Source organism: Brachycentrus maculatus, unplaced genomic scaffold (genome assembly GCF_059751285.1).
Source record: "Brachycentrus maculatus isolate JH-2025_06_01 unplaced genomic scaffold, ASM5975128v1 h1tg000452l, whole genome shotgun sequence".
Taxonomy (NCBI): domain Eukaryota; kingdom Metazoa; phylum Arthropoda; class Insecta; order Trichoptera; family Brachycentridae; genus Brachycentrus; species Brachycentrus maculatus.
This window is the reverse complement of record NW_028281199.1, coordinates 1,253,664-1,269,272: the sequence shown is the minus strand read 5'-3', so window position 1 is coordinate 1,269,272 and position 15,609 is coordinate 1,253,664. Positions and strand designations below refer to the sequence as shown.

At 32.3% G+C, this 15,609-nt stretch overlaps 1 protein-coding gene across 2 annotated transcripts in view; it reads right to left on the bottom strand.

The window, feature by feature from the left end:
- Positions 1–15,609, bottom strand: part of LOC148302450 (sialin-like) — a 52,320-nt gene that overhangs the window by 8,279 nt on the left and 28,432 nt on the right. For both annotated transcript variants that reach the window (XM_088271573.1, XM_088271572.1), the window contains exons 5-8: positions 7,532–7,679; positions 3,216–3,379; positions 1,319–1,468; positions 671–803 (exon numbers count right to left, since the gene is read on the bottom strand). In XM_088271573.1, coding sequence (XP_088127699.1) covers positions 671–803; positions 1,319–1,468; positions 3,216–3,379; positions 7,532–7,679 — 595 coding nt within the window. The remainder of the gene's footprint in view (positions 1–670; positions 804–1,318; positions 1,469–3,215; positions 3,380–7,531; positions 7,680–15,609) is intronic.

Here is a 15,609-nt window from a genome sequence, read left to right as displayed (position 1 = left end):
TATGGAAGCGAAACGTGGACTATCGGACGGGCAGAACCGGAGCGGCTAGAGGCATTTAAGATGTAATGCTACAGATGCATGTTGGGGATTCATTGTTTGGAACATGTAGGGAACAATGTGGTATTAGCAGGGCTGGGGAGTCTAGATGCTTACTAAATAAACTAGCACAATAGCGAGCCAAATGGATAGGCTAATATAATATAAAACACCCAGGGTTGCTTCTTATGATTGCGGAGAGCATGTGCAAAGGGACAAACTACAGAGAACGACCCTACTTAAATTACATAAACCAAATTATCTCCTACATGCGCTGTAGCGGGTATGCCGAGTTGAAGAGACGAGCAGAGGATAGGGCGGGTGGAGACTGACCATGAAAGAAGCAAACCAATCATCACACAGATTGTAACCCATAAAGAGAAAAATAAAAGAGGATGTAAAAATGGTGAGAGCCTGAATGCAATTTGTGAACATACTTTTTTGTGTTTCGTAAATAGTGATTCTATATAAATTAAGTAATGTATATTTATATTAATACCTATTTATATTCATATTTTTTGGGATAGATTCCACCAGAACACTTCTAATATACATTTAGAAAGTTCTCTCAATCTTTAAATATTCACATTGACTTTGAATTGCTAAGATCATAATAGGAGTCGGGTGTGTTTACCAAAGAGAGTGCCAATTTTCCTGGAAGTTGTGGTAGTAATCTTTCCCTTCGACTTCAAGTAGTCCAGAGTGCGACTCAAACACAAGCTGAAGATCCAAAGGGTCAGGAATGGTATAGCCGTGGTTACTGCATTCTGAAAACATGACACATTTCAATTTTAAAACTTAACTTCCTACAATTGTATAAACATGGTGCCGAATTTCTGTTAAGCACTAGCAGTCTTTTAGAGGGAATAGCTGCAGACAGCAGCATAAGAGGTAACAGACCCCCAGGAAGGCCACCTAAACGATAGAAAGACAGCTGGTCTTCCACCTCCTAAGAGCGGAATCTTTAATAGAAGCTTTAATTTTCTAAGTTTGTTCCACAAAATGTTAAAAATAGTGTATTCCATAATCTGGCAAAAGGATATAGCTGTATATGCGATACTTATTTAGTTTTATTAAGATATGTACATATAAAAATACATAAAACAAATGAGTTATTTAATTTCACTTGTTTTTGCTCTCCTGTAAAATTTGGTCTGAGACAGATATACCCCTTTGCCTTTACACTACCGATATACTGACAATATGGACATTTTTCAAAGTATACAAGAGTCAATATATTGGTTCTCAGCACTCTATGGTTAAACGCAAGTTATATAATTACCTCAGTAATGTTGAACTTGAGAACTTGCTTCATGTAAAAAGGCAGCTCAATGAGCAGCATGTACCAGCCCCAGTTGGAGCAGGTGTGCGCTACCAGGATGGCCAGGAACGGAGGAGATGTCAAAACGGACTTCCACGGCACGGACAACCTCTGTGGAATCAGACACTAATGTTCTAAACATAATAATAAATAAATCCCTTACCGCACCCCAATGGTGCATAGGGCACTGCTTCATATAAACGCAGTGTTATCTCGATCGATTACACATGAAGTAAAGGTGATCAGCCCTCCACTTCAGGTACCAGTCCAGTGTAATATTGAATAAATATTAGAGTGAAAAAATCACTTATATTTATTAAACCCCCCTGGGAATCGAACCCGGGACCTCCAGAACGGTAGCCGAGCATGCTGACCATTACACTACGGAGGCGGACTAATAACATACTTTAAAATATAATAAATTTAATTTTATATAAATTTATGCAATTATATTTATGTGGTGATAATTTTAACAGTAATAGTTGATCCATTAATATCTATTCGCTATATACAAAATACCATTCTAGCTTATAAGTTTCCCAACCTCAACTCCATTTAAGGTAGGTACTTAATTTTCAAAAATAGCCTTTTAATTATGGCAATCATGTTTTTTGCACTGCCAATAAGTATTGTTAAAATAATAAATTAAAATCTTTCTCCAAATCTGTTTGTTCCAAGTGGGTAAGTACTTAATATGTTTCAATTCCCTTATTTTTACTAAAATAATGTATCATTATCCGCCGATAGGTATGATTTGAAGTAAAAATTAAGACCAATTCGATATCTAAATCTAAATAAGAAGTTATCTAAGATGAAGCCATCGTTTTATATAAATGAAGATAGAAGTTTGAGCATCTCAGGGCCAGAGGTGAGCATTCTATATAGGCAGAAAAGCAGTTCTTACCCTGGATTATTTGCATTCCATATAGAAACACGACCAGTGCCTACTATGCCTTATCCTTACCCAACCCTACTGCCTACCCTGATTAAAAATTCCATGCACGCCACTGCCCAGGGCTTAAAACCTGGCATTTGTATGTACTTCACTCATTTCTCAACTATACTCCCAAAGAGATCCAAGATCATTGCATATGTACAAGTTCCAAAAATTAATGTGTCCAGGAGTGAGTTTTTTTTTTGGATATTAATTTTTTTACTTTTTTATTTTTATGTTTAGTCGATGCTATAAGCAACATATTTTATTAAATAAAAAAAACATTTGCACCAGTAAACATGATTTATCGAAACATGGATAATTTTTATCTAAATCATGTTTTAAACATGTTTTGACATAAATCATGTCATAAGCCATGTTTTGAATTGGTCGTACATATACGACCATACTCCTGGACAGGTTAATGTACAATAATGGGCAGAATGGTAAACATTACACAAGTGTATAAAGTGATCATTTAAGCCACCTAAATGCCTGACTGTAAGCCCTGGGATATTTTCAGACTTCCATCTTCTTTTCTCTAAAACGAGAGATGTTTAATCTCAAGTTGAGACACCTATAATATAGATATCCTTATCATCCATGGGAATAAATGCCAGAGGACGCCCACGCCGCGAATACCTAAGCGACTTATACGAAGACAAGACTTCCGAAAAAAGGCGAAAATGGCAAAAGAGATGTCATCTGTTGCTACAGACCAATCCGCAGGATTGAGACCAAAGAAGATAGTAGTTATGCAAATATAATATATTAACCTGTAAATGCAGTGCCAACTTATGTATCCAAATGGTTAATCCTATTTCATCATCTACACAGTCATTTTACTAATTTTGATGACATAATATCTGTAAGTGACAATTTTAGTATACTTCTAAGTTTAGAAATATATTAGGCTATATTTACCTTGGGGGTGGCGTGAGTATTGGTTCCGAGCGACTTTGATATCATATCTCTCTCCGATTGGTCGATGAAGGGCTGTTTTTGAGGAGAATCTTGTACCAGAATCACCCACAGGACGCACCAAATGCATGAAAGTCCACCCATCACATAGAATATTGACTCCCAACCTATAAAGTTTTATGTTAGGTTATGTTAGTGAGTGTAAGGTTAACTTACATTACGCACTCGAATAAGGAGGTTTTACCAAAAATCAATAATAATTTTTATTTAAAGATTTTTTGGACCAGTGATGTGCTGCTCAAATTTTAGCAACTGCCTTGCACCTTGGTGAATACTCGAGATGCACCGAAAATTTGGTAATATTTTTATATCAAACATATTATGTATTCGCTATTCCCTTAATTACTTATCTATATAGATTATAGATAGATATATGCAAACCAAATAATAGTAAATTTACTTTATCCATATCAAATCAAGTAATCTTTTTGATCATGTAAAAATACCGTCTCAATATGATAGTAAACAAGAAGTATTTTAACATCCACCTCTCCGAACCTAAATTATTTTAACAACCGGATCAGCAGAGCCGGGGAAATCTATAGAAGCACATCACTGTTTTGGACCATATTGCACTGTTCAGGTCAAATGATATACACCGCAATGCAGCTTGATCTTTTAAAGGTGGTAACTGACCGGAGCATTTCGTCGTAACGTAACTTCGTAACATCGCTCGCAGCGAGCATCACCGAGCATCCGAAACTATGGATGGAGTGCTCGGTTCGCTGTACTGACTATACGAATGCTCGCATCGTAACGTGTTACGTTACGACGAAATGGCTCCGCTCAGTCACCACCCAAACAGATTTAAAATATTAACAATATTTTGAGCGTCCAATTTTTTTTCACAATTGCTTTTGGATTTGGTCCACTTATTCATATCAAGATTTCAATTTAAGCATATATACAACTTTCTGAAATTTGTGTAATGTTGTAGTTAATTATGGGTAGAACAGTCTCTCCCGCCTCCATAGTGTAATACTTAGTGCATTTGGTGTCCGTGTCAGACATACCAGGTTCAATTCCCAGGGGTGTCAAAATAAATATATGTGTTTTTTCACTCCAATGTTTATTTAATATTACCCTGGACTGGTACCTGAAGCGCAGGATCAATCACCTTGCCTTCATTTATTTAATGATCTACTTAACATTGCATCAATTAGATGCAGTGCCCTATGCACCATTGGGTGCGGATAAGGGTCAGTAGTAGAATGGTGAATACTACACAAGCGCCTTTAGGTAGTATTTTACGAAAATGGCGCTGTAAAAATTTCCAAAATTATTACACAATGTATGACATTTAAACCCTGTAAATATTAACCCCGGCCATCCATATTCCCATCTCGATAGACTTCTTCATGATTATTCTTCAAGATGTCAGTAAAAATCTCGAGACTTAAAATAATTTGAGAACAAAATTTCTTTCTTATGATATGACATTCAACAAATTCTCTTTGATCTTTGGATGATGCAAAATTTACAGTAGTTCAAAAGAACAACGCCATATGGATAATGGATGGCTATGAATAATATGCATTCAGTACAGGGTGTCATTATTTACTTTACACAATGTGTAATAAGTATGGAGGATTACAATGAGTGAAAAGTGTTTTGGGTGTTGATTAATGGTGTTTATTCTAACTCGAGAATTTCACTGTTATTTTTAAATCCAGATTTAGGATTCCTAGAAAACAGTGATGCTTAGAAATTTCTAGTGCACATTTAAAATCTATAATTAGGGATTCTACATAGCTTATGTATATTCTCCGTACTTACTGAAAAATGGACATATGACTAGATGTTATTTAGCTAGTTATTTAGGATTTTACATAGCTTATGTATATTGTCCGTACTTACTGAAAAATGGACATATGACTAGATGTTATTTAGCTAGTTATTTAGGATTCTACATAGCTTATGTATATTGTCCGTACTTACTGAAAAATGGACATATGACTAGATGTTATTTAGCTAGTTATTTGGGATTCTACATAGCTTATGTATATTGTCCGTACTTACTGAAAAATGGACATATGACTAGATGTTATTTAGCTAGTTATTTAGGATTCTACATAGCTTATGTATATTGTCCGTACTTACTGAAAAATGGACATATGACTAGATGTTATTTAGCTAGTTATTTAGGATTCTACATAGCCTATGTATATTGTCCGTACTTACTGAAAAATGGACATATGACTAGATGTTATTTAGCTAGTTATTTAGGATTCTACATAGCCTATGTATATTGTCCGTACTTACTGAAAAATGGACATATGACTAGATGTTATTTAGCTAGTTATTTGGGATTCTACATAGCTTATGTATATTGTCCGTACTTACTGAAAAATGGACATATGACTAGATGTTATTTAGCTAGTTATTTAGGATTCTACATAGCTTATGTATATTGTCCGTACTTACTGAAAAATGGACATATGACTAGATGTTATTTAGCTAGTTATTTAGGATTCTACATAGCCTATGTATATTGTCCGTACTTACTGAAAAATGGACATATGACTAGATGTTATTTAGCTAGTTATTTAGGATTCTACATAGCTTATGTATATTTTCCGTACTTACTGAAAAATGGACATATGACTAGATGTTATTTAGCTAGTTATTTAGGATTCTACATAGCTTATGTATATTGTCCGTACTTACTGAAAAATGGACATATGACTAGATGTTATTTAGCTAGTTATTTAGGATTCTACATAGCTTATGTATATTGTCCGTACTTACTGAAAAATGGACATATGACAAGATGTTATTTAGTTAGTTGTAAGTTCATATTGCCGAAGAATACATAATATTTTGATCGATTTGTGTGTTTGAAATATTATTTTAAGGTATTTTGAAATGGATTATATGTTTTTTGAGTGCAGAGTGTGATGTGTGCCCCAAGTGAATCAGAACAATTAGTTGGAAAATGCTTTGAAGCACAGAACATTGCGTAAACAGTAATAAGAAACAAAGCACGGAATACAATATTTAAGTGCATTATAGGTAAGAAATAGAAAAGAAGATTGATCACACTACTCAATGCTAGAACACACTTTGCAGGTATAAATCGAAAACATAGATTATTTATTTTATCAGAAAATATACATCATTTACCTAGTATTAAAATTAATGCCTATTTTTGGCAATAATAAAAATACAATCTGATAAGCAATCGCTTTATCAACAAATGGATCTGTCTTATACTGTCTCATCTCCATAGTGTCATAGTATAGTGGTTATCACATATGGCTACAATATAAAGATGTCACTAATAGGTAACTGTTGTTTTTTTCAGTTGCCCGATTAGGATGGTATTGGTTTTCTCGGTTTATATTTAATTTCAGCGTAAATTTTTAATGTCGAAAGTTCTAATAATTGGCCTGTCCAATTAATATGTAGACTGACATTTTAAAACAAAATATACTTTATTTATAAGTTACAAGTCTGGGTCGCCTTCAAAATATTCACCTCCTCGACGCACACACTTATCCCAACAGTATTTTCGCTTTTGAAAACAGTCCTGGAATGCTTCTTTTGTAATGTCCTTAAGCTCTTTGTCACATTTGCCTTTTTTTTAAATTACCTAACATCCAAGTGGCTCTGAAATCTAGCTACGGCTTATGCAACACCGTTTATCATGACCCTACTCAGGCTTCAACTTTTTAAGTTTCATAGCCTTTGCCTACTCGTGAGTGAATTTACTCATTATGTTTAAAGTTACTATAATTTCATGAAAAATTCTAGTAAAAAACACTCGCATATCACATTTGCCTTAATCTCGGAAATGGTTTTAAATCTTCTTCTTTTTAAAGGGCTTTTGAGTTTGGGGAACAAGAAGAAGTCAGAAGTAGCAAGATCAGGTGATTAGGGTAAGTAGGGAAGAACAGTGATCGAGAATTAGCCAAAAACTCACAAGTTCTCAAACCTAAATGGGCTGAAGCTCATGAAACGACAACGCTCTAGCCCATTCAGTTTTTAGAAATGTTCCTTCACACCCACCTAACTCTCCTGATCTCGCTCTTTCTGAGTGATATAAATGTAAATAAATAAGTGTAAGTAGTCTTTTTTGCATTTTTGGACTAAGTAGAATCTACTTAGTCCAAAAATGCAAAAAAAACGTACTACAAAAAATGTCCCTTACTGTGTTTAGAGTTTGGACAGCCGCATAACCATGGCGGAAACTGCATACAGGTTGATAACTTGAATCCATTACAGGATATGTATCTATTAGTTTCTCAAAATTGTCTTACCAAGATTGGCAGAGAGCACTCCAGCGAGGAGCATAGACAAGACAGTTCCGAGAGCCGTCCCTGCGTAGACCACGGCCGACAGCACGCCCCTCTCGGCAGGCGGGGCCCACTTGGACAGCAACACATGCATCGCGGGGAACGTCACTCCCTAACACACCATCATCGTTAGATCTCGCTCTAGAGTCGGCGCGGTGAATCAGACCTTCATGCCACATGCCACTGACTCCCGAGAATGTCACAAATAAGAACTAAGATTCACAATATTTTGAGTCTGTCCAGATCTTTACCCCACTTTGAATTATTAGAGTTATTTTAATCAAGATTCAATTGCTAATGCAGCATATTCAGATAAGAAAATGGATGTCGGGGCATTTACGGGGCTTATGACTTGTAATTTGCCGGTTTACAAATTAATTTATAATATTTAGCAATGCATATGTACAACTTTTTGAAATTTAAGTAATGTGAAAAAGATTTAAACACACTAAAAATATTTTGAGTGTGTACAAATCTTTGTTGACAAACTTGGGTTTGTCCACTTAGGAGTTATTTGTAATCATATTCTTCCATATTCTTCATTGATACAATTATTATTTGTATCAATGAAGAATATGGAAGTCTAAGTATTTACAGAGCTTACAATCTGCCATAGGCTAGTTTGAGTGATCACTTAATATACGTTCAACATCCACCATTCTACCCTTGATTCACAACCACACTACTCAAATTTCGGAAATTGTGCTTCGATTGACACCTTATTTCACACTTTTTTTTTAATTGGTGCCGAGAACTGCCATAAATACAACATAACCAAAATTCGAGTAGTGTGGTTGTCAATCATGGGCAGAATAGTGAATGTCACACATGTATAAAGTGATCACTTAACCCAGCCTTTATTATGTAAATACCCAGACATCCATATTATTATTTATCTATATTCATTTATCTATATAAAGTGATCACTGAAACCAGCCAAAAACAAGTCGCAAGCCATGTAAATGCCCAGACTACTATATTTCCATCTTAATGCCCTTCTTCATCAATACTGAATAATGAATTAAATCTTTAGAAAAAAGTTTACTAGAATCTCACAAATCAAAGTGGCTTTTTAGTTTATTCTAGTGTTTTTGAAACCTCGGATTTCGGAATAATGTAGCAATTATTGTTATTGATCGAGAGGTTTACGGATCGCCTTGCTTTTATAATTTGTAATGCATAAAACTCTATGTGGAGAGTGGATATGGTTAAAATAATACAACCCACCGTGCCAACTCTTATCTTCTACATTTTTACATCTAATAAATCACGTTTTCGGGCTTATCGATATTTCACACTCATTGTTGATGGATATATAATATACTGTATCAGTATAAAAATGTTTTTCTATTTGAAATAAAAAATTAGATGCTTAAACTCATTTGTGTAAGAAGCCATGAAAATGGTTCTGGAGTATCTTAAACTTAAGCATCGTTAACAAACACATATATAAAGATAGGAATTTAATTCACATAAATTAAATTGGAGTGAATATTCACAAATCAAATATGGTTAAGTGTTACACGACGGACAATGTTAATAAAAGCGTGAATTGAACAATGCAAAGTGCGCTTGCAAATCAAATATTGTTTAAAAAGCAAATTATTATCGTTTTTACAGTTTTATTTTATCATCATAACATAGGTCAAGATTAGAATATTTTTACTGCGGAAAAATTTAATAATAATAATAAAACCCTTATCCGCACCCCAATGGGCATAGGGCACTGTGTCATATAAACGCAGTGTTATCTTGATCGTTTTTTACACATGAAGGAAAGGTGATCAGCCTCCGCTTCAGGTATTTAGTCCATGGTAATATTGAATAAATATTACAGTGAAAAAATCACTTATATTTATTTTACCCCCCTTGGGAATCGAGCCCGGGACCTCCAGAACGGTAGCCGAGCGTGCTGACCATTACACTACGGAGGCGGACTGCGAAAAAATTTACACATATTTTTTTTATAATATACAATATACAGTGAAACCTCTATCTATCGTTCCTCGAATAAACATTTTCCCGGATTTGTCGTTTATTTTTCTACCCCGAAATATTTCATAAAAAAATAAATCGCATCGAAAGTTTCTCTTTTACCATTTTACCACATTCATCGTTTGAATTACGCTGAATATTTTATGTATTTTGCCTGTGTTTTTTACATTCTTCTCAATTTTACTAATTTCTTTATAAAATAAACCTACTTTGTTTTAACCACTTTTATCGGTACATTTTTTCCAACCGGTTTCGACAAGAACCTTGTCATCATCAGGGTTTATGTACTAATTCTAAAACATTGAAATACTCATAGTTAGGTTATAGTTATGTACTTTTCCCTTACAATGCCAAAAGTTGTTTTATTTTATAAAGTTTATAAAATGTCCCACAAAGTATCTGCGAAAAACATTCAAGAAATTTACTTTCTTCTAAATTTAATTTCTTTTACATTCGACGACAATACGAATCCAATGTGTGGGATAGAATCTATCGAAATCTTGTGTGACGCAAGGTTGACGGATACAGCAGAAGAGGTCCATATTGATGAAGAGGAGCCGCTGCCTGTATCTTCATTTTCAGAAGCATGCACACTCTTTGAAAGATTAAAAACTTTCTACTTAGCACATTCAATACCTGATTGTGAAAAAAATATTATTTGCAAGGCCGAAAATATACTGTTGACTTCAAGTTTAAAAAAAAAACAAATCGCTCACTCCTTTCAAGAACGTCATAAATCAAAATACTTGATTTTTCAGGAGAACCATTTTAAAGTTTAAAAATATAACACAATGTATTAAAAATAAATATCAAGCCACTTATTGAACTTTTTACTGTGCAACAGATCTTTTTAGGTAAAATCTGAAGGTTTTTTCTACATTTGAAAAATATTTAATTTATTTATAAAAATAATTAAACAATACATTTTCTTCAAAATGCAAAAACAACATTTTCTGCCCTGTAGCGGGTAAATATTAAGTTAAAAATATGCCTCTTTTGCTGGGATATTGTACATTTTCTGAGCATTCCGAAAACATGCACAACTGAAAATTGACGATTTTTGATTTATGACGTTCTTGAAAGGAGTGAGCGAAATGTCAATCACAGATTATTTACAATGCAATAAACTTTATTATTTTTAGGTGATTAGGTTTGTAGTTTTTTTTAATATTTTCTTTTATTTATATCTAAAACTTGTATTCTTCTTAGAATTTTAATCTACCAATTGGTATGCAGTTTGGGAGGACAGTATCTTTACTCGATCGTATCTCATTGCGTTTTGACCTCTTAATCCCGCATTCATTGTTTGCCTGCGTTCATAGCTTATTTAATAGGTACCTTTAAAACGATAGATAGAGTTTTCACTGTATTCGCTGCACTTACTTCGTGATATTTCATTTTATAACTTTATAAATAACCGTTATAAAATCACATTATATCTTAATATAACTTAATAATAACATCGACTCGTTTAAAAGTTAACAGATTCTTTCTAAATAAGCTGTTTACTTTGAAAACAGTTTACATTATGATTAAGTTAAAATAAAATATATAGTGATTGCATAACAAAGTAATTTTTTGTAGTTATCATGATATTATATATTTATTTTGATTTAAAAAATTGTTTCTCTTTATTTTATTTTTAAAAGTAGTTTTATTTATTTTTATTTAATAAAGTATTCATATGATTAAAATCTGCTTGTTTTTGCCAATTATTAACACATTGTTTGCGGGAAACACTTAAAAGCATCTTTTACACACTGTCAGTAGAGAGCGGGAGACGCTTATAAGCGTTTTATGTGCTTACTTTTGGTAGAGTACGAAAGATGCCAAAAAACATTGTACTGATCGGAATTGGGTTTGTGGTTACTAGTGATAAGTACACTGAGGGTCAGGTGGCAGACTGTCTGAGCAAAATTAGGGTCGGGTTTGATGAAAAAACTGCCCGACAACAATGTGTTAATAAAATTTCAATTTATAGATTGCTTTATCAACTTTTAAATTTAAGTTTTGTACTAACATTTCTTGGAGGAACTGCATTTTATAAAAGTAAAAATAACATTATATAGTTTTTTACACATTAATTTAATTTGACCAGCGACCGCGTTTCGTCGTAACCAATATCATCAGTCTGGGTTACATCATCAAAATTTATGTGGAAAAAACTATATAGTTTTTATTTTATTATATTCATTACTTATAATTTATACCGACATTGCGAATTTCGATCGACTGTAATGCAGAACACAGAAAGAAGAGAGGATAGTTGTGCAAATTTAAAGAACATAGAGTGACCATAGTACAGAGATAACCCACATGAAATGAGCCATGCTTTCCATCACCGGACTGAAGCTGACAGATCGGTGAGAAGAGATCAATTTATGTCACAGTTCTTCTTACCGAGTCCTACCAACATATTGATCCCGGTGAAGTAGGCTTTTACGCCGCCCAGAGCGGTCCCTGCGTGAATCATAATGGACATTTTGATCCGGTCATTCGGGGGCGCCCAATGGCCCAACAGGGTGTACAGCGCCGGAAGAGCCATGCCCTTGTCATGGAATCACCCAAACTACTCTTAATTTTTTACTACTGGCCACATTCATAAAATATTTTTTATTGCTCTAAATAAATTTTCAATATTTTTAACCAACCAATACATATATATATATATATATATATATATATATATATATATATATATTTTTTAATAAATTATTGTTTTAACATGTTCAATGCGTATAACATAATGTCACACTTTGCCAATTTTTGAAACCCATAATTTTTCAATTGAAATATCCACATAAAAAAAATATTTGTCACAACATTTTAATAAAGCTCTTTGAATGTTAGGAATTAATTGTTCGTTTAGTTGACTGACCTGAGCCATTTTAAATTGTAGGTTAAATAAATATAAAACTTTAAACAAGTGGCTGAAATTGAGACAAACAGATAATTGAAATATGTTAAAAATTCAGTAAATGATATGAGGTACCTTACAAATATGTATATAAATATTTAACATATGTAAGTGTATTCTTTTGTGTTTTCAAAACACATAAAACCAGTTACGAATCCTTAGCTTTATTCAACACGACTCCCGGCAACGCGTGGCTGCAATATTTGTATAGACACGGGAGCTGTGTTCGATGCACAGAACGTGTTAAACATGAAGAAATGCATTTTTCTATGTTGCACGTCTTGAGATAGACAAAATTGACAATAGGCATTCAAAATTGTTGGGTTATATATCCAAAATTAAACAATATAGTTATTGGATTGAATTCTACTTTTATTTACATATCGTAGTCGTACAGGAGAAAGTGACCAACTAACAAAACGAAAAATGTTCAGGGGGGCCATTGAAGTCACTTTTGCTTGGCAAGAAAATAAACATCAATGCAGTTTGTCATTTTTAACAAGTCAATATATTATACTTCCAAGTTTAAAAACCTTCGGGATTTTTTCAGGGCAATATTAAGCTAGTAAGATATCAAATAGTCAATGATCACGTTTTTGTGAAAAAATGCACTTGGTCACATTCTCTTGTATGACTACGATATATGCGACGCGTTTCGTCATATTAAGACATTATCAAACACTGAAAATTTCCTTATAAATAGAAAAAAAATGTCCTTATAAACCAAAAATAATTGCTATTATAATGTCTAGGGGTACATATAATAGTAAGTATTTCAATGGGTAATATGGATTTCTATGAAATTTAAGATAAGTCCACATTACCCACTGAAATACCCACCATTGAATGTACCCCTAGACCTAATAATAGCAATTATTGTTAGCATATAAGGACATTTTGTAAATATTTTTATTCAATGTTTGATAATGTCTTAATAAGACAAAACGCATCACATATTATCACATATCGCTCACTCTTTTCAAGAACGTCATAAATCAAAATACTTGATTTTTCAGGAGAACGTTTTTAAAATTTGAAAATATAATACAATGTACTAAAAATAAATATCAAGCCACTTATTGAACTTTTTACTGTGCAACAGATCTTTTAGGTAAAACCTGAAGGTTTTTTCTCCATTTGAAAAATATTTATTATATTTTTTTAAAAAATTAAACAATACATTTTCTTCAAAATCCAAAAACAACACTTTCTGCCCTGTAGCGGGTAAATATTAAGTTAAAAATATGCTGTTTTTGCTGGGATATAGTACACTTTCTGGGCATTCCGAAAATATGCACAACTGAAAATTGTCGATTTTTGATTTATGACGTTCTTGAAAGGAGTGAGCGATATATGTAAATAAAAGTAGAATTCAATTCAATAACCCTGTTTAATTTTGGAAATATTACCCAACAATTCAAAATGGAATTCTACCAACTATCTGCAGTTACAATAAATAGGCATTTACATGAAGCCCATGATTGTCACACGACAAACGTGTAACAGTCGTTTATCATGTTTACAGGGGGGGGGGTATATCATTTGAGATTTGTGTCGATGATCAAATTAGTGATTATTATTAAAATAATTATTTTTGTTAAAAAGTCATTGTCTTTCAATTGTAATATTTTATCAATTGTTTTTAAATTACTAAAACTCTCCTTTACTAGTCAAAAATATTTTATCATTCATCAAATCAGCAGTCACTTTGGCGTAATATTTATACATATTAAAATTTAATGGCAACTTGTTATTAAACATCACATATTATTATACTTTATTGTGACCTTTGGGGGATTATCTATACATATTAAAATATAATGGCAACTTGTTAATAAATATCACAAATTAATAATTGATGAAGCCCATGATTGTCACACGACAAACATGTAACAGTCGTTTATCATGTTTACAGGGGGGGGGGGGATATATCATTTGGGATTTGTGTCGATGATCAAATTAGTCATTGTTATTAAAATAATTATTTTTGTTAAAAAGTCACTGTCTTTAAATTTCAATCTTTTATCTTTTGTTTTTAAATTACTAAAACTCTCCATTACTAGTCAAAAATATTTTATCATTCATCAAATCAGCAGTCACTTTGGCATAATATTTATACATATTAAAATTTAATGGCAACTTGTTATTAAACATCACATATTATTATACTTTATTGTGACCTTTGGGGGATTATCTATACATATTAAAATATAATGGCAACTTGTTAATAAATATCACAAATTAATAATTATTATATTATAACACTTGTTGAGATGAACTTCATATCAATAACAAACTCACGCATCAGTCACGCGACGTTTGATAATGATGTAGAGTTCACCGAAACACATGTTACGATAATGTTTTCACTCACACATTATTATTATTACATTATTATATACAAATAAGAAAAAACCTAGAACATGCCATTAAAACAAATGGGTTATTTGAATATGAATATTTAGCGCATTACAATTTTCTAAAATTAAAAGATAACTCTTTCAAATAATGTATATTATGAGTAATTGCAAGGTAGATACATTTTATAATATATTTAAAAAACAATATTTGTCACATTTTAATAAATCTCTTTGAATATTAGGAATTAATGGTTTGTTTAGTTGACTGACCAAACCATTTCAATTGTGGGTTAAATAAATATTTTACTTTAAACAAGTGATTAAAATTAAAACAAATAGATAATTGAAATATGTTATGATAAAATTTCAGTAAATGGTATCATGTCATGTACCTTACAAACATTTATGTAAATATTTAAGGACATTTAAAATTAAAATGGTTTAAATAAAAAAAAGGAATTTAAAATTTTAATACTAGCAACATTTTAAATAAGCACCTCGACAAACTCATCTGTAGAATAATGGTAGAACAGTCAAAAATAACATTTATTGTTATTTGAAATATTTATCTAATTTTTTGCATGGCCAAAATATATTTTTTTAAATTATTCCTCTATAAATCTTACAACTGACCAAGTATGTACCTAAATATTATTATTTAGAAACAGTGTTGGTACATTAAAATATAATAAAAGGGTGTAAATTTAAAAATGGAATTCAAAACTTAAATAATAGCAACATTAAATTCTATAGACAAGCCTATCAAAATG